The sequence below is a fragment of the Pocillopora verrucosa genome, chromosome 5 (genome assembly GCF_036669915.1).
Source record: "Pocillopora verrucosa isolate sample1 chromosome 5, ASM3666991v2, whole genome shotgun sequence".
NCBI classification, from domain to species: Eukaryota; Metazoa; Cnidaria; class Anthozoa; order Scleractinia; family Pocilloporidae; genus Pocillopora; species Pocillopora verrucosa.
Window position 1 is genome coordinate 6,986,205 of NC_089316.1, and position 19,423 is coordinate 7,005,627.

The 19,423-nt window shown below is 37.5% G+C and overlaps 2 protein-coding genes across 2 annotated transcripts; one reads left to right on the forward strand and one right to left on the reverse strand.

Annotated features, from left to right (window-relative positions):
• Window positions 1-762: 762 nt before the first annotated feature.
• Window positions 763-5,920, reverse strand: LOC131772019 (large ribosomal subunit protein uL10). Its single transcript, XM_059087929.2, has 9 exons — window positions 5,874-5,920; window positions 4,869-4,967; window positions 4,206-4,381; window positions 3,611-3,845; window positions 2,779-2,887; window positions 2,116-2,192; window positions 1,914-2,000; window positions 1,467-1,520; window positions 763-970 (listed from the first exon to the last, which is right to left on the reverse strand). Exons 2-9 carry the CDS (start codon window positions 4,920-4,922, stop codon window positions 809-811), a joined length of 954 nt encoding a protein of 317 aa, XP_058943912.1. The 5' UTR covers window positions 4,923-4,967; window positions 5,874-5,920; the 3' UTR covers window positions 763-808.
• Window positions 5,921-5,981: 61 nt separating this feature from the next.
• Window positions 5,982-18,552, forward strand: LOC131772028 (uncharacterized). Its single transcript, XM_059087939.2, has 19 exons — window positions 5,982-6,091; window positions 6,680-6,939; window positions 7,399-7,484; window positions 7,823-7,911; window positions 8,387-8,498; window positions 8,799-8,905; window positions 9,695-9,775; window positions 10,353-10,398; window positions 10,566-10,686; window positions 11,163-11,248; window positions 11,865-11,956; window positions 12,859-12,924; window positions 13,572-13,625; window positions 14,021-14,084; window positions 14,808-14,908; window positions 15,315-15,443; window positions 16,014-16,128; window positions 16,666-17,113; window positions 17,665-18,552. Exons 2-19 carry the CDS (start codon window positions 6,698-6,700, stop codon window positions 17,864-17,866), a joined length of 2,241 nt encoding a protein of 746 aa, XP_058943922.2. The 5' UTR covers window positions 5,982-6,091; window positions 6,680-6,697; the 3' UTR covers window positions 17,867-18,552.
• The last annotated feature ends 871 nt before the right edge of the window (window positions 18,553-19,423 follow it).

Consider the following 19,423-nt stretch of genomic DNA (forward strand, 5'->3'; position numbering starts at 1 on the left):
GCCTCTTGTTTTACTGATTATTGGTAAAACAAGACTCTGAGCCAGTTACTGATTATTGGTAATTCTAGAATGAGGACATGTTGTCAGGTAAGACTCCTTGATACTTAAGAGGTAATTAATAAATGTGATGTTTTAAAAATCTGCTCTACACGAAACGGTGGCGGAATGAGAAAACACACTGCAAAATGACGGTGAAAGGATTAAGTTCTACATTTCATTTCAACTTCTAAAAAGCCATTGGCAAGATATAACGTGGAGATGAAGAGACTAAGCAAGAAAATATAACGGAGGAGAAACTTGTAGTTATTTGGAGAAGGAAAGACAACAAATTGAAAATAAAAGGAAATTCAAACTTAAATAATGAGAACGTTCCTTTGGGCTTCAAAACTTGATGGATAGAGTCATCTACCTTTTCCAAATAAAGCCATAATCCTCTTAATTGATCCGCTTTCGTTTCGTTTAACATGTGTATGTGTTCCTAGCCTTCTAGCCGGCGTAATTTTGCCAAGCAAGTACTCAAAAGTTTCTTGCTTAAATTATAACTGGCATCTGTGATTGATTTTCACCACGGCAGAAGTGACAGCAGAAACGAAGGAAGAGTGGGATGGGGTGAGAAGGTATTAGAGGAGCCCCTTGAATAAAACGCCTTGAGATCATGTAGGTGGTGTTAGAAGTGTTTTAGAGTCCTACGATTGCGGGATTAATTTCAACTAAAACAATTGATGCTATTAGTTTGAGATTTCCATCAAACAAGAGCAAAAGTGATTGTTTCAACTGCTTTAATCTGAGATGGTTTTCATGTAACTGGTTAGTCAAACAGTCCGAATCCCATGTCATCATCACTTTCTTCTTCCTCTTCTTCCTCTTTCTTCTCCTCTTTGGCCTCCTCAGCAGGAGCAGCAGCAGCAGCTGCATCCGCGGCAGGTGCCAAAGATGCAAATGCGTCTGGATTCTCCAGGAAAGCTTTGAGCTAAACAAAAACAAACCAAAATAAATACCGTCTTTGCTCATGCCACCCTTGAAAAAATGCTGCCCTCAGTCAAATGCTGCCCTCAGTCAAATGCTGCAAAACTACTTGCAATTCCCTCACACTTAAATAAATGCAACACCAATGCAGCATTTTCTTAGGAATATAAGAAAATAAAACATCCCAAACTGTACGATGTGGTTGTGTATAAACTTCTTAAAAATCAATAAGAAATCGACAAAAAATGCAAAAATACTAGAAGAAATTTATATCTTACAATATTTACAAATAATTTGCCTTTACTAAGTGACATATGAAATACAATTTGATAAAAAGGCCACAATTGAATAAATTCAGCAACTAAACTGAATTTAAGGCTACAACCCTGCAACCTTGGACAAGGATCATTTGCACTTGCACAAAAATATTTAGACTGAATAACGACCAAAAACAGTTGTGCACATTTATTTTGAAATCACAGAGTTCTAGAAATTTTTACCTGCTCAACTTGTGGGAATGTGATCTCAGTTTCCACAGCAACTGCAGCAATATTCTGAGGGGGAAAACAAGGAAGAAAACAAACATGATAATGCAGTTTTCAGAATATCCTTTTGGTTTATGAAGTTTAATCAACTGACTAAAATTGGTGTTAATACAATATTAAAATGAATGATCATAATAAATTACATTATTACACCTGATCACTGTCATAGGTTAAGCCAGAAGAAAACCACTTTAAAACCCTCTGCTCTCTGTTCAACTCTTTATTGGATTTTTCTCAATGATTCTAATGAGGGTTCCAAGCTCAGCCTTCTTTAAAAGTCCCCCTTTCTGCCTATTGCAACACCGATCAGGAGAGCTGCAACTTGGATCCCGCACCATTAGGGTGTCATTGGTCACCTGTGATAAACTGGCTCATGATTCATTAATTTTGTAGAAAACTTACCTTGAAGCCATTGATGATTGAATGTGGAACAGATGCTACTGTTGGGTAGCCAATTTCAAGTGAAACTGATGCAACATTCACAATACCCTGAAAAGTAATAAAATTTTGATTTACACAAAATCAATTTTAAATCTCGTAAATTTTAAATCATTATATGTGTGACTTGTGTGACATCTTTTTCTGATTTCCTGGTGGGACATACCTCAACAAAACGAGACAAGATATCTTCAGAAGTAATATCCAGCACATCAGGTGAGAAACAAGCTCCACTTTCATACACTGAAAAAAAAAAAATCATAAATAACATCACAAGTCAATGCAAAAAGAGCTGTTAATGAGTAATAACTTATTCTACTCTTCTCAAAAAATGGGAACTGGCTGCTTCACAAATATTTCTTTGGATAGTAATTCAATATTTTATCAACCAAAAGGTGAAAGTAACATGCTTAGAGATGCAGACTAGTGGGAAGTTTAGGCTAAAAAGCGGCCATTGATGACCACTCAACAACACATCTTTCCATTGAAATAACTCATAGTATATTATCGTGTCCATTGCATCATTTGCACATAAATTTATTTTTTAAGGCTGCCAGATTGGAGCACTCTCTATTGAAGAAATCAACCATGCATGACTGTTAAAAATATATAATGTTTTCTGAAATATTACTATTACTTGTTAAATATCTCTTTTGAGACAGATCATTGAACGTGAAGCAGGCAACAAAGATGAGATTTCTTTTTGTATGTGTTTAGGGAAGTTCACAAAGGCTCTCAGATAGTTTCTAAGTTTCATTTGTATAATTGTAGTGTACTTGGAAATCTGAGGATTAACTAAGAAGTCTTTATATATAAATTGTACCCCTACCTTGCTGGATGACAAGACCATACGAGAATGGGGAGATCTTTAACATGTTCAACAGGGTGGACTCTGATGCTCCCACTTTTTCACTCTTCTTGATCAGATGTACATCATTCTAAACATAACAGACAGCAGAAACATTTCAGTGTTAGAGCAAACCAATACCTTCCACTTCTCTTAAAATGGAAAATATTTCGATCCTTGATACATGACCCAATGTAAGTTTTGGAATGAAAGAGAGTTTAACAAACAAAAAAATTGGAATGTTCATGCCTAGTGTATCAATGCATGAACCTACAGCTCAATTTGGGTTCTGAAACTATAATGAAAGAGTGTACATGCTTTCAACAGGTGCAGGATTAAGAGGAAGAGAGTTAACTCTAAAAAAATAAATAAATACCCCAATAATAATAATAATAATAATAATAATAATATTTACAGATGGATATAGAATAAAAACGAATCATGCTTTATGTACAGGAATAAATGTTAACTCCAACAAACTTGCACAGCTAAAACAAAATACGGGTTCACAGGTAAAATTGTCAGCATAAAAAGCAATAACTTATAATTCAAAATTTCAAATACTTATGTACAATAAATAGTCTAAAAGTCAATATTTACAAAGAGAATAATAATAAAAAATAAAGAACATATAAAAGGGTGTAAGTCTAAAATTCAATGGAAGTGGGATTTTTGTTGGTTGGATGTCAATGTATTCTTAATGTCACACAGGACTCTCTTACTGGTCCTTAAGCCTTTTGAGAAAGATGTTTTTGCTCTAATCCACGTCTTCACATTATTAATAAAAATAACAAAACAAACAGAGATCACTGACCAAGATTTCAATGGTTCCTCTGGCAATCTTGGTTGGAATGGCCAACGCCTGGAAAAAAGATGTCTTCTCAGGACCCAGGCCAGTGTTTCCCTTTGGAACAAACACATCCAGAGGGGCAATTGCACCAGCTTTAGCTGGGGCTGCCACTTTGTTTGCCAGGATAAGATCTCGCACATCTGTGAGCTCTTCCTTGGTGAAGACAAAGCCTACATTGCCTTTGATGTGAGGGATCAACCTACATGGCACAAATACAACAGAATGTTAATATCACAGTAGTATGATCACCATCATAATCTGGGAAAATGCAACAGAAATTTTCATACTATTTTTGAAAGATCAACACTGTAGCTAGTGAAAATGGCTTATCAAAACAACTTGGTATGCTTTAAAATAAGATTCATGAAGGTTTAAAATGATGCAAACCAGCCATGTGAAATGTCATATTACTGTTCAAATCAGTTTAACAGAGTGTTACTTAAGATGTACCCCCTGTGCTTGTCTAACTTTTCAAGAAACCCAAGGAGAGAAACAAAATACATTGTTCCTCAGAGAACTTGTGACCTGCTTTGATGAGACTATCTCATGTTGCTCTTACTTTTCCAAGGCAGGATTGTTTTCCAAGTGTCCCCGGATGGCCTTCCTTATCATGGTGTTCTTGCCCATGAGAATTTCAGCTCTACCACGCAGAGACTGACGGATCTGCTGCATCTGTTTGGACCCTACATTGTCCACACCTACCAGAAACATCTTAGGAAATTCATCCATATATTGCTGTTAAGAAAAGTTCATTTACAATTATTAAGCAAGCTGTTTAAGTCTTTTCCTCAATAAGGGCTTTACACCGGTTTTTCACTTAATTCCCACACAAAATTAAATTTACCTCTTGAAAAGTAAAAGAAAGCAACATTCACCACAAAACTCATGTGATCCTGTAGGTAATTTCTTACCATGACAGAAAGCAATTTTCTTATTTACAGGGTCTCGAGCAAAATGTTTGAAAATCAAATGAGTCAAAAACTACAAAACATGGACATGAATTCGAGTTTTCTTTACATCCTGCATTCTAACATTCTTTGACACATTCAAAGTCTATGTTTTATAACCAAGACAAATTTCTATGAACTCCCTGAATGGTGATCATAACCTATACAATTTTCAAAACTGTGATGGGTGCATTAGCTGCTTTATTTTCTCAAATCATTCTGTATAGTTGTAATTAAACAGTGTAATTGTACAGGTAGCAGTTACTGAAACTTACAATTAGCCTCATAAAATAATTTGTCTTCCATGTTGCCTTGTCTTCCCTAACCATTTTGCTTGGTGAAGGATTGCGCAGAACAGCGTTTAAAGACTAGATCTAGTTTGGAAACAAAGTGAAATGAAGAAATTATGATTAATAACATGGTCAGCCTACTGTAATATATTAATAATTATTGGTATCACGTTAAAATACTGCGTACAAGGAAGAAAAAAAAGCAGGTTGCCACTTTTCTCTTCAGGGCTACTTATCACAACTTTTGGGTGGTATGATCATGAAATTAGAGTTAATCTACTTTTCTTTCCATCATAATTCGTTTATAGATGTAACATAAAAGCAATAGGCTTGATTTGAATGGCTTCGTGGAATTATCAGCCAACTTGGGATTTCGAAGGAACACTTGAGAAGATTGTTACCAGTACTAATACTACTCCTGACTCCCTTGACAGATTGTGATTCAAGTGATCGAACCTTTCCTCTAACCAACTAATGTATCACATGCATTTGTCACGCTATACAAAAGCCATGAAAATGCTGTCTATTGCTTAAATAGACGAGATTTCAAGGCATCACCATGCCTAGTCAACCAGCTTACTTCAGGTCAAGTTCGTACAATCCTTAGCTACAGATATGTTCAGATGTGTTTCATCTCTCTCGCGAACATTTTTCTTAGCTTTTCGTGTAAAATACCTTTATTCAATTGCAAGAGTGTTAACCTGATTGTGAAGAATACTTTTTAAACCAATAGCCTTATTAGTTAAATGAAACAGAGAGGACTCGGTGACTTAAACACCATTTTATGCTTTCGCGAAATATATAGATATTTTTTTGATACGCACGAATCCCATTTCGTAAAAGAGTGGATGTTCCTTTATTGCCAAATTTCTACTACTTTTACATTTAACAGGGCTTTGACCATATGTCCTCTGCGAATTTCGGAACTCTAAAGCACATAATGAGACGTTTAAGCTATCATTTACTTCACGAATTTCGTTCAAGACTTACTTCAAGAACAACGTGAAAGAAAGAGAACTAAGCACGTGTCCAGCTGACATACCATAATTTTCAAAGTTACCCACAATGCTATACGATATCCGGATGCCTAGCCAACTTCGGCAATTTCCGTAGAGTCCTCGGCAGGTTCAAAATTGCAATCAAAAATACTTTTTAGATTAGAGCGTCTATTCGCGCGGCAAAGGAACAGAGTACATACATGAGCTTCGGTAAGTGAGCCGTTTTTATAGTAATAGCTGATGTGTGCGAGGACACCTAACGCTGATCTTTCTTTAAATTTTGAATACGCTCAGCGAGCGACTATGGAGTGAAATGCTTTCTCTGTTAAAATTCGTAATACTACTAAGGAAGGTATTCATGGCTGATGTCCTATAAGATGAAGACTTCAAACTCGCGCGAAAGTGGATTGCTTAGTAATCGTGGAAAATTGAGATTTCAAGGATTATTTCAGTTTATGAATTAACTTTTTTCTACTTCTTAGTAGCTAGTAATAAAACTTAGGCCCTCTTGTCAGTTGCGCAATGAGACGTTGTTACCACCACCCCACCCCCCAGTGCAGGAGTTCGTGCATATATATATATATATGCACGAACATATATATATATATATAAAAGTAAGACTGGAAAGTGAATTATGCATCATAGACTTGGTTTCAAGACACAAACCTACATTTAAACATGTATTGGACTGGGGACTTTTTTTATTTTTTCTTAACTGATTTGAGTGAAGGAACTTAGGGAAATGCTTGTTATTCATGATTTGAATTTTTTTTAAAGCTTGTTGATTCTTTCTTCCAGAAAATTAACACATTCAAAATGTGGAATACATGTATATGCACACAGCATAAGATGCTCAAGCAAGCAAAGAATCTAAGGAGAATTGCAAGGTTGATATCAAGAAGTGCACTTGGACCTGGGCCAGCTGGTCTCAATAATTTACAGGATAGACTATTTCAAGTCTACCCAGAGGTTGCTGAGGCAATTGTCAGTAAAAGGCCAGTTGTTGCATTAGAATCAACTATTATAACACATGGAATGCCTTATCCTGAAAATTTAAGGTATGTTGATGCTAACAAAACTCCCTTACTGTGGAGAAAAAAAGGGTTCATCAAAGATGGTTGGGATCAACACCAGTATCTGAGCGACTGCATGCCTACCCCTCCCCTAACCCAACAAAGGTCACCTGATAACAAGCTAGAAATAAAGATGGGTTAGGGGAGGGGTACTGAGGTATCCAGTTGCTCAGATACTGACATGTTTTTACACCCTCTGGTGCAAACTGATTTTCAAAACACAATTGGAGGCATTTGGGGTCATTCCACATTTTGGAGCATTCTATCATGTTTCTGCCTTAAAGGATATCCTGTCCCTCTGTGTTTTAGGATATTCTGTCTCTCCATTTCACTGCCATTCTGACATTCTGTAAAATAGGGTCACCTCTCTCTGTAAAATTTTCATCTTACTGTAGAATCTCAATTAAAAGTAATTGTTTAGCTTTAATTTTTTTTTCTACTCAGAGTTGCTAAGGAAGTAGAAAAAATTGTGAAAAATAATGGAGCAATACCAGCCACCATAGCAATTATGTCTGGTAAAATCCATGTAGGTGGGTGTGATCTTATATTTTATTTGTTTTTTTGTTTGTCTTTTTTTGTTTCTTTTTTTTAGAGGATTGTTGGAAAAAAATTATGAGATAAGTATTAAAAGTCAGTAGAAGCAGATGATGATTCAATGATTTTATATTTAGTGATTATCAATGTGAACTCTTGTTTGCCAGAAGAAAAACAGGGAAGAGTTAAGATTGCATTTGAGGTTACTGTTCAGTTAATCATTCAATGAATGTTTTACACCCTTTAATTTCAAACAAACCTCTTTTATTATATAGTGACCAGCTGTAGACTCTTTTGTATTTAAAAAAATTGAAAAGAAAAAAAATGTCCTTAGGTTTGTCAGAAGCAAACTTAGAAAGGTTAGCTCAGGATACTAATGCTGTAAAGACATCCAGGAGAGATTTGCCCTACGTTATCAGCAAGGTGATGTATATATTTCAATTTTTCATCATTTTATTTTCAACTACAGTTCTTAATAAATTTTCCAAGGAGGATCTTTCCTAAGGTCTGGGGGTAATATCTAGTTTGAATCTGAGAATGCATGAATTAGCAAGTCTCTTCTTAGCAGACTAGTAATCATTGTCTGGTGGCAGTCTGTGTTCTGAGTTAGCATTATAATGAAGTTAGAAGATATTACCCTTTACTTATAAGTATAAATGGCTAAATTACAGTAGCATTGTGTTAAGATTACTCTAGTGTTACTTTGCACATTTCTCCTGCTCTTTTAAATTTGCTAATAATGACTAAAATTTACTCTGAAGGGCAAAGAATTTGTTCTCTGAGAGTTTGGAATGATTGTAAAAGCATGTTTCAATGTTAACATTGGGGAAGCCTTATAATTGCCTCTGAGGATTGACAGCCTGAATGCACATAAAAACTGTAATTTCTTGTCATGCAGGGTCTAACTGGAGGAACCACAGTATCAAGTACTATGATTGCTGCAAATGCCACAGGTATTCCAGTCTTTGTTACAGGAGGAATTGGTGGTGTTCATAGAGGAGCACAATCAAGTAAGTTCAATCACTTAATTGTTAATGACATTTGTTTAACTTAGACAGCCAATTAAAATACAATCTTGATTTTTTCTGCCAATACTGGGATTGATTGCTGAATCTTATGACTGACATTATAAACTTAGATGTTTTTTTTTTTTCCAATGTTACAAATTCTCTTGTGCTCTTTTGAGTGGGTACATTCCAGATTTTAGTCATTCAGACATTATAAAACTCCCCGGTCCTCTGAAATACATCGTAATAGTAGATAATACCTTGATAAGTAATTTTGATGTTAATTCATCTCCCCTTGAGCAGCATTTGATATCAGTGCAGACCTTACTGAGCTTGGTAAAACCCCAATGGCAGTTGTTTGTGCTGGAGCTAAATCTATTCTGGACATTGAATTGACTCTTGAGTATTTGGTAAGTGCATCAGAATTATTTTTTATGTGTAATGATGAGCAGCAGTTAACAATTATTGACCTGGGTGGAGATAAATATATCCAGCAATTTCACCAATACTGGTGTGAATAATATTTCTTCCTCTATATGCCACGCAAGTATCAAGAAATAAGTTTGTTTCTGTCAATGTACTTGAAAATGGTTGCAAATTAAACTCTTGCCCTACATTACTGCTTGGAGGTGAATAGCACATGCCAATCACTTCCAAGCTATCCAATCAGTACTCATGAAAAGTACTATTTACCTGTGAAGTACCTATTGCAGATGATTAAGATTTGACTGCCATTTAGTTGTTTCAGTGCCCCTTCAATTACATGCAGGGTTAGCTCTGAAACTTTAATCAATTATGATAATTCATCTCATTGCTAGGCTAATGTCAGTAATAAGAAAGAAGTGTCATAAAAGCTCTGCAGAGGTTTATTGGAGGAAATTGTTACTCTTAATTCCTTGTTCCATTCAACACACAACAAAATGTGAATTGAAAATGTAAAAATACAATTCTGTTCAAAGTTGGTTATAGACTTTGTATCATGAGGGTCACAGTATATTTCACATAATCTTGCGCAGTTTTTATTTTCTTCCAATCTTTAACGGGGCTAATTTGTAAATTGTATTGAATGATAAATTTTGTAATCGTTAAGGTATGTATAATTTTTCATTAGGTAGATAACTAGGTTGAAGCAGTTTGTGTTGATTTACTTTCTATAGAAAATTTTACTTTATTTCTAATAAATTTGTATTTTGTCATAGGAAACACAAGGTGTTCTTGTGGCTACATATGGAGACTCCTTAGACTTCCCAGCATTCTTTACCCCAAAAAGTGGATTTAAGGTACAAAATACAGTTGTATTTGATCTCAAAACATTTTCAAAATTCTTTCTGTAAATATTTAAATGAATGAAAGTCAGTATTAAGGGCATGATTTTCAATTAGCATTACATGTAATGCTTAAGACAACCACAGTAATGACATCAGTAGTATTTCCTTTGCAAATTCGGAAAGGGTGTAGTTATAGGAACTTTCTAGGCTTTTGTTAACAGAGTTTGACAAGACATGAAAGAAAGATTTGCACTGTGAGCATTTAAAGGAAGCTAAATGGAGATCGAGAGTGACTAGTGTTGTACTATTGTGGAATAGTTTTGTCATTTCCAACAAAACTATTCGGATCAATATCAGTATCTAGGCAACTGCCCACCTACCCCTCCCTTAACCCAACATTAACCCTAACTTGTTATCAGTCGACTGTTGTTGAGTTAGGAGAGGGGTAGGTGGGCAGTTGCCCAGATACTGATATTGATCCAACTATTCTAGATAAGATGATTGCTTGGAATACTATTGTTTATTCTGTGTATTTTGCTTGATCCTGTGTTTTGCTAACTGCATTTTTCTTCATGCTGGTTTTTCACAGTCTGTTTGCAATATACAAACCCCAGAAGAGGCAGCTAAGTTAATTGGTGAGTTTTTTTTGGTCTAAGCAAAGCAGCAAGAGTTTTTGTGAGATTCTTTGTTGAGGCTCACATAAGCTCTTACTATGGTGACCGAAACTGTCTATGCTTTTAAGGCTATAGAGGGTCTTTTAAGGGAGCCTCGATTGTATGAGGATTTCTCATTGTTTCTGCAGATGCGAATTTATCACTAAAATCTAGCAGTGGAATAGTTTTAGCTGTCCCAATCTCCAAAGAGGAAGCCGCATCTGGGGAAATCATCGAGAAAGCTATCCAAAAGGCTTTGCAGGAAGCCAGGTATTTATCATTAGTAATGAACAAGGTAATAATGATCCATCGTGTTAAATCAATTTTTGATTTTGTTTCATAAGTTATTGTATTTCGCCATATTTTACATAGTTCTGTGTCTGTTCATCATATTGCTCCTACGGCTCCGTACATGCTGCTAGTTCTCGTAAAAAATATCAATAGCCATATGCAATAGCCACATGCAGTATCAGATGTAGCCATCCGGCTTGGCGTTCGGCCTCAAAATGTTTGAAGATGAAGAAAAATAAGAAATTCAAGAAGGGAGTCAGAAAGGGAGAGAGCGGCGGTCTTATGGTAAATGCTTATTGATTGAGTTTGTGGGAACGAACGTTTTCGGTTGCACTTGGTCTGTACGTCAGGACCTCGAGCCAAATATTTGAAATTCCTTTCCGGCCCTCCCGTTCGGTTAAGAGGTACTTACTATGGCGTACACAAATATTATGATTTTTATGTTTTTGTCGTAGTGATTCTGGTATTAAAAGTAAAGAAGTGACACCCTTTTTGCTCAAGAGAGAGAATGAACTTACGCAGGGTCAATCTCTTCAAGCCAGTATCCTTTTTAACTTTCTCTTGTTATCTACCGTTCATTTGTTTAAATTTGTCCAAGAGAACTTGTTCTTCAAAGTTTTGCTTAGATCATTACCACGAAGAAAGGTCGAGAAAATTTACTGTGAATTTCAAGGAAGAGTTTGTCAGGCATTGTCAGTTAAGCAGTTCAAAGTGAAGGTTATACCTTTATTTGCTGCGTCACTGGGCAAGGGAAATGAACAGTTCGTGATTTATAATTTAAGATGATGTTAATCTGTGAATAACACAGGCGTACACGAAAATAAAAACGACCCTCCTATTAGTACTTCGGATGCTTTACCATTGAGACTCGTGATGGAAGCGTCATGGAAGTTTGTCACCATGGACTTTTTTCCGAGTTTGCCTGGATCATTTACTGAATAACGTCATCTTCGTTATCAACCATAAGTTGTTAAAGTTAGGCAAGCGTCGTGACTAGTTTATTGAAGCTAACGTTTTAAGCGTTAGACCCAGCTGGGGTACAGCTTTTATGTGAAGTCAGCCCTGCTTCTATGCACTGATAGCTCGCTGAATAGTCAACTGCGAAGTGCCGGGATTGGTTAATTTATGAGGTGTATATCCTTAACTTTCTCTGTCAGATATGGCATTAGTAAAAAACAATGCAAAGATAGGAAGTTTAATTGCTGTTGAATTATGCAGAATACGAAAATTAAAAGAGAAGAAAGCTGTGGTAAGCTATAACAACGTGATAGCTACGCCGTCATTGATTCCATTCGCCCGAGTGTCTGTTTAGTTAAGGATGCTTTTCACTTACGACGGAGTCAGTGTCATAATCAGAAGCGTAGAGCGATACGATCAAGTAGAAATCAGACCAACAGAATCGGTAGAAAAATATCGATTCAGTGGAAACTTGATTGTCGGAGTCATAAGCCTTTGGATGGCCTGAAAACTGGCATAACGATTGGTTGCCTCTTCCGCTTCTGCATGCGACGCCGGCAATCTTGCTTTAGCTGATTCATAAGCATTAGAGTCTTAAGTGGAATCGCAAGAAAATAAAACCGTTTTGATTCTCCAGGTCCGATTCTGTCTAGCTCAGTAGGGACCTTAAGCAGTCAGGACGGCAACGCCAAGGAAAACTTCGATTAAAAAATGAATTTCTGCCTTAAATTAGAATTTCAAAAATGGCTGCATTTGTTTACCGTCTCATACAGCGCCACACCTCAACTTCAGCATACCGTATAAAAGAAGCGTTGAGTTCCAAATGGACATTAAAATAATTTGTCGTCGCGTTCTCGGTTCGTAGACGACGCAAATTGTGGTGATTTCACGTTGTTGCTTTGCATAGGACGGCTAAGAAATGTACAAAGTTTTAAAACGCACGTGCTGAGCTATTGTTCTGCCAATTAGATCTTTTGTTTTTCCACGTCCACGTTGCAGTCGCCGTCGTGGTTTGCTTAAGGTCCCTAGTACTTCTCTGTGGACTCCGACTTTCGATTTTCGCTGGGTCGGAAACACTCTTGCGACTTTTGTGATCCAGAACAGAAGAAACACAACAAAATGGAATCCACTTTTTTCCATAAATTATCGACGAACAGAAATGTAAGATGAACGATTTTGTTTGTTGCTTCACAGGAATCACAAGGCAAAGTGCCAGGCTTTCCAGATTCAACCAGAGATTGGAACCGGCAAAGGAGACCAGTGAGTCGTCAATAGTAAATATGAATAGTCAAATTTGGAAGCGAATATTGTAGAGCCACAGAATTCTGTTCACGGCAAACCAGTCAGTGTCAATTTCTTGTGGATTATTTTTTAAAGTTTAATTTAACTGGGCAATGTGAAGAAGTGTATAAGTTCAAAGAGGCCTAAGCGGTTTACAGCTAACGGTTATGTTTTGTCACAATTGACGATTATTCAATAAGTTTTGTTCACGCCTCACCCAACGGTTAATTTTTCAGCCTTTTTGCAGCTAGCAGTTAAACACTATTAAGAACCACAATTTTAGAAGTGACCAGAATCAACTAAATTGAATACTTAAACTATGATAAAACTCGAACGAGAAGACAAATGGAGAATGAATAAGCGTGATTGAGTGGGATAGAAGAGAATTTTGGGGTTAATTTCAAAACTGACGTCCTGACCTTTTTAGTTTTATCTTTGTAAGTATGAAAACGCTGTAGTAACACTTGAACTGAAATGATCTTGCTTAGTTACTTTGCATTCAAAAGATCTGTTTTCTACAAAGGTGACAATCTATTTGGCCTCGTCTGTTCAAAATTTGCCATATTTCTTCATATTTCTTCTTTCCTCTTTTTTTTTGTTTTTTTTTTTGTCACGTTCCTTTCTAGGTTGTGATCGGTGGATCCAATGTAGATTTTATCGCGACGGCAGAAAGCATTGTGGTAAGCACGGTTATAAATTCAAACCATTTATCAACAAGATATAATTAAATTTACACAAACCAACAGGCAAAAAGATTTTTAAACTCTTTTCACCCTGACATCGGTATCCATATTCTCCTTACTGTTCTCAATGAATTTCCTACGGTTCTGACAAGAAGGATTTGTTCAGCAATGAAGAGGTTCTATAGTTGGTGATCATTTCCTTTATTCTCGTGACCTCAATTTCTGATTCAGTGGTGATAATGTAACGAGAAATTAGATGCTAGTCACACGTAGGTGTCATGGGATTAAATGTGCCACCATTTAAGTTTTAAGGGGTTTTTACAGGTGTATGAAAGAACTATTTGTGTTTCTGGACTGGATTTAAATCGCATAGTAACATCTTCTTTACACAGCTTGAAGCGTCTAATCCTGGAAAAGTAAGGATGAGTTTCGGTGGAGTTGGAAGAAATATGGCAGGTATTCCTTTGTTTTACGTAATAGTAGCACCAGTCACCTTTGTAGGCGTTTTGTGGGATGTCACGCAACGCTCCCCATTAAAAGGAAGTTAGGGGAGGGATCGTAACGTGGCATCTCAATGTTATAGATAAGTTCGGATGCATTGAAGTTCCCTTCCACAATTGAGAATGACAAGTAAACAGAAGCCTGCTCTTTGAAGAATTCAGTTTAAAACTGCTATACACACCTGCCTCGATACAAGATCTAATTTTTAATTCTCTCTTCCAGCCTTCACACAAATCCTGGCTAAAAAGTTAAGCGAATTTGATGTTAATCAAGATAGCATTTTTTTCTTTGATAAGATTGGGTATTCTCATTCGCCTTTTGCTGGATAGTGTATGTATATTAGTGGGAAGAAGTTTCACGTTAATCACTTCTGGGAGTTAAAGAGTAAATAAGTTCGTTAATTCCGCTCTTCGTAACTCTGCCTTACTCACCCCGGTGTTATGTTGATTGAGGCCTATTTTGCACGTTTTAGATTAACGTTTAGCGTGCAATGTATTTGTAATCGTCCAAGATATAACAGTGTAAAGGTTGGTTGCCTTTTAATCTTAAGATTGAATTCCAACATTAAAAATCCTACTGTGATGGTTTTTGTTTGTTTGTTTGTTTGTTTGTTTGTTGTTTTCTGCATCAAAGCTGCAGTTAAAACGGTGAAATATAGTTTGCTCTTCAATTCAACAGAATGCCTGGCTCGTCTTGGCATGAGGCCGTTGTTCGTGTCATCCATAGGAAGCGATCCTCTGGGAGCTATGCTGCTAAAACACTGTGAAGAAGCTAGAATGGTACATCTCTTATGCGCCATGAAAGCAAGAGTTTTCTTTGTCCCAGGCTCGTGACAAGATGACTCCCTTAAAATATTGGATTTATTCGAAGAATAAATCGACGTGAGAATGAAGTTTCTAAAGAATTAAGACTACATCTGAACACTGGGACAGTAGCTTAGAAATTATTAGAAATTGCTTTTCTTCGCTCCCTCTTTCCACCGTCCATTTTAGTTCTAAATCAAACATACCCGGTTGACTAAACCATCGTGAGCTTGTGACTTTAGCTCGAGACAATGTTGTACTGACTGTGCGATACTTAAAATAATTAGGTCATACCAATTAACAACCCTTCTTCTCAAGTTACGTGCATGCTATTACTTCCCTGTAAGCAGTTTATTGTTTTAAATTGTTCTTTGGTTCCCAGGTTACACGTGGCATATACACCTCTAAGGTGAATCACACTGGTACGTACTCGGCGATACTGAGTCAAAACGACGACTTTCACGCGGCAGTTGGTGACATGGACATTCATAAAGTTATCAGTCCTGATCATGTAAGATAATGTTTTTTAAACTATAGTGAGGACTATAGATTTCTTCATTAGTTCCATTATTCTGGCCCCTCAGATGTGACTAGTTATTTTACCTACAACCGTGGACTTATACAAGGGCAGAACCTCTAATGCTGTAACGTTAATAAGCTAAGATTTTTTTTCAAAATAAGTAAATAATGAATACTTGATATTGAGCAGTAACGTACAAGCGTAGTAAGGGTTCGCCAATGTGAAGTTGTGGGACACCCCTGCCAAGAACTTAAAGATAATTATTATTATTATTACTATTATTATTATTATTATTATTATTATTGTTATTATTATTATTACCTTTGCTGAAGGGCGGGAGGGGTTTATCATTTTTTTTTTTGACACCGAAATCAAGATATTCGGAGGTATGAAGAATGAACCTTTAGAGCGTGTCTTTCGAAGGTTTCCCCGCGGAGGTATGGCCCCGATTGTACGTCAACTACTCAGTCATACGCGAGGAGGTTAAGTTACTCCTCAGATAAGCAAGTAATTCCAGCATGTTCTTAAACGCTTTCTTTATTTTTTGAACATATTTGTTAGATTGCAGCCTTCGAGGAACCTATTAAACACGCACCTTTGGTAATGCTGGATGGCAATATTACTGAAGAAGCTATTGATCATGCGTGTTACTTCTGTGCAGCTAACCACATACCAGGTACCACATTGCTAAGGCTGAATATAGAGTACGATTTAATGAACTCGATCTACCAATACACGTGGCGGTCGTGAATTAATAGTCGACATGTGCTGTAGATGGAGGGTGAAGATTTAATGTAAGATCTTAGATTGACGTTGAATTAGTAACTAGCCAGGTGGCAACATTACATTACATTGTTGGTCAGGCGCGTCACCCCTGTGCAGCTAACCACATACCAGGTACCACAATGCTAATGCTGAGTGTAGAGATTGGTTTAATGACTTCGGTCTTCTACTAAATTGTGACAGTCATGAAAGAATAAACGACATGTGCTGTAGACATAAGGGGAAGATGTACTGTGGGATATTAGATTGACGGTAAGCTAATCTCAGTTATTTGTAGTTAGCTGTTTTTTGAAAGTGCATGTACAGTGGATGTCATGGAAATTTCAAGGATAGCAGATAACCGACTGATTCCTTCCCTGTCATTTCCCCGAAAACCCTCCTGATACAGAACTTGTAAAACCACTTCTTTATTAATTGCGTTGTTATTTAGTGTGGTTTGAACCAACGTGCATCATGAAAGCCGAGAAACCCTTTCGTAGTGACGCGTGGCACAACATAACATACATATCACCTAATCTAAAAGAGCTTCGAACCATGAGCTCTGCCATAGTGAACGACGAACTACAGAAATCAAATCTTCCACCACACATCACAAAGGATGATAAAGAGAAAGATCGACCACTAGAAGATATTATAACCGAGTGTTTGCACCTTTGCAAGCCACTTTTAAAGCATATTCATTGCATCATCGTGACTCTTGGCAAACATGGTGCCTTAATCTGTAGAGACACTTCCGCTGACACTCCATTTCCAACGGCTCACCACATGAGTCGGGTATCTGCGGCGCGGCAACACAGTTTGGTGTCAGCGCGGTATTTTCCCGCCGTAGGCCCAGGAAGTCACGTGCCAGGGGGAAACGTCACTGGTGCAGGTGACAGGTGAGATTGGATGATTGATCTTGGAGGGAAACAGAATTTATAGACAGAGCACAGTGTGAAGGAGAGCCGCCTTCCCCTGTATTTCATATTATTTAGCAACTTTATTTCGTTCATGGTCATTCCCTTGAAATGAAAGCCTGCTGAGATTTAGTTGAAAAATAGAATTCTGAGATAAAAGCAAAGATGCTTGTAGCCTGCGAGTAGCCGTACCCACCCCTCTCAAGGTGAAATGGAAGGTATCCGTTTCACCTTGGGGTGGATGGTACGGCTACTCGTAGACTAGGATGCCTGTTGTAATCTCGTAGAGGTAGCATCACCTAAAAGAAAACGTTGCCATTTTTTTCTGGGTGCGCGTGCTTATCTCATGCTGATGCACATTGTATTACTAAGAAAGGCACACAAACAGCACGTGAAATTTAAAAACATGGAATTTATGGATACGGTCGGGGGCCATTTTACGACCTAGGTATTTGGTGCCCAAGAAAAATGCCGTTGAATAAAGACTCATTGAATATGTCCACTGACCAGTCGATGTTGTTTTTATGTTTCAGTTTTGCAGCAGCAATGGCTTCGTGTATTATTCAAGGACACTCTCCGGTCATCTGTGTAAAGGCTGGTATATTAGCAGCCCAATATTCTCTACAATCGCAAGATGCCATTTCTCCGGCTGTTTTCCCAGAGAACTTTACCCCTGAAAATGTTGAATCCTGTATACCATGGGACGCGAATGATATAAATATGGACATTTTTTAGCATTCACGTAATTGGTGAACATTTTGGGGTTAGCACGTTACTGGAATACGTCCTGAACGTTTCTTGTGTGCATGCGTGCGTGCGAGAAATTGATTGATGTCTCGTAAAACTAGTTTTACTGGTTGGTTTAAGGACAGTGGTCCTGTTCTGAATGACTACTTAATTGGCTTCAGAGCTTGGATCATTTTAAAATAGCTGTTGTCAGTAAATCACTTTCTTGACTTGTGTGTTTTGCGTGACGTGCGAGATTTGCGTGACGCTGATACTGAATGACGTGAAGTGGTGTTACATTTTATCACAGAAGTCAGTGATCTTCCCTAACACTGTAATGAAATGCCAGTGAAATTCGCTCAACGACAGACGTAGACTAATGGAAACTCTCAGAGACATGGAAGTACCACATAATTTGAATGTGGGAGAAAAATGCAAGAAACCATTTTCGAGGAAGTTATGACGTGTTTCTTACGCGAATCGCAATCTAAAGTTTTGAAACATCTTATCACCTCTTCATCACTTAAATGGAGATTAAGCTAGGATTTTACGTAAAGTAAGGTGGGAGTCTTGTTTACGATCAGATTGTTTGATAGTCAGATCTTTTCCAGTAGATCGTCAGACACTATAGTTAGATCTTCATTGGATCGTTTCAATACATCAATTACTTTCAGCGCTATAAGTTTGTACCATCATTCCCGTTACCTTGTAATACTAAAAAATGTTTGCTTTTACCCTAATGATTCGATTCAGTGCCCTCGTTCCAACAAGCGCCCTCCTCGAATTCGTTTTTGTGAATGAGCGCCCCTACACCACCAAGCGCCCCTACACCACTAAGCGCCCCTATTGAGTTATTCATGGTAATATAACTTGGATCGTCGTAGCAAACAGTGAAAGTAGACAATTAACCTTGCAATCCTCGGCGACCACACATCAGCTTCATTAGCAGGTGGGTGTGCAAAGGAAGAAAATTATAATTACAGTTCGGAGTTAAGAACCTCCCTTAGCATTCATTGCGCAAAGATGGGGGCGAGTTTACCAAATGCAGTGTCGCCATGTCAAAAAAGCCAATTGTTCTTTCTCCCCTCTGTGCCGCTGTCACTGGAGTCTGGGCTTTTGCTATTTTTAGTTTCCTATACATTTTTGCGTCCCTAATGCATTTTTATCTTTTTCTTGCCATTGTGCCGATTTTACATTTCGTTCCAGCATTATTGTTTCACTGCACATTGTATTTCTATACTACGCGCCGTGTTGATATCGCTCTGTCGTAGCGTCTTTGTGTATTTGTTGTTCCTCGGTGTTCTTGTTTCAAAATTTTAGTCTTAAACAGTGTAACTGCGTTCGTGCACATCTGTTAATCTTCACTGTCATCCTGTTTCCGTTCAAATGTTCAGCCGTATAATGATGACCCTCTGCCATTGTAACCCCGCTCGGTGCTTCTGTCAGATCCTGGTGTGTTTCACTGAATCGCTGTGCCATATTTCCGGTTTTGTGTGATGCCAGTATCATACTTTGTCCCAATGTAACCACAGGCGGTCCAAGCTCACGTCTCAAGAAAAAGCCAAC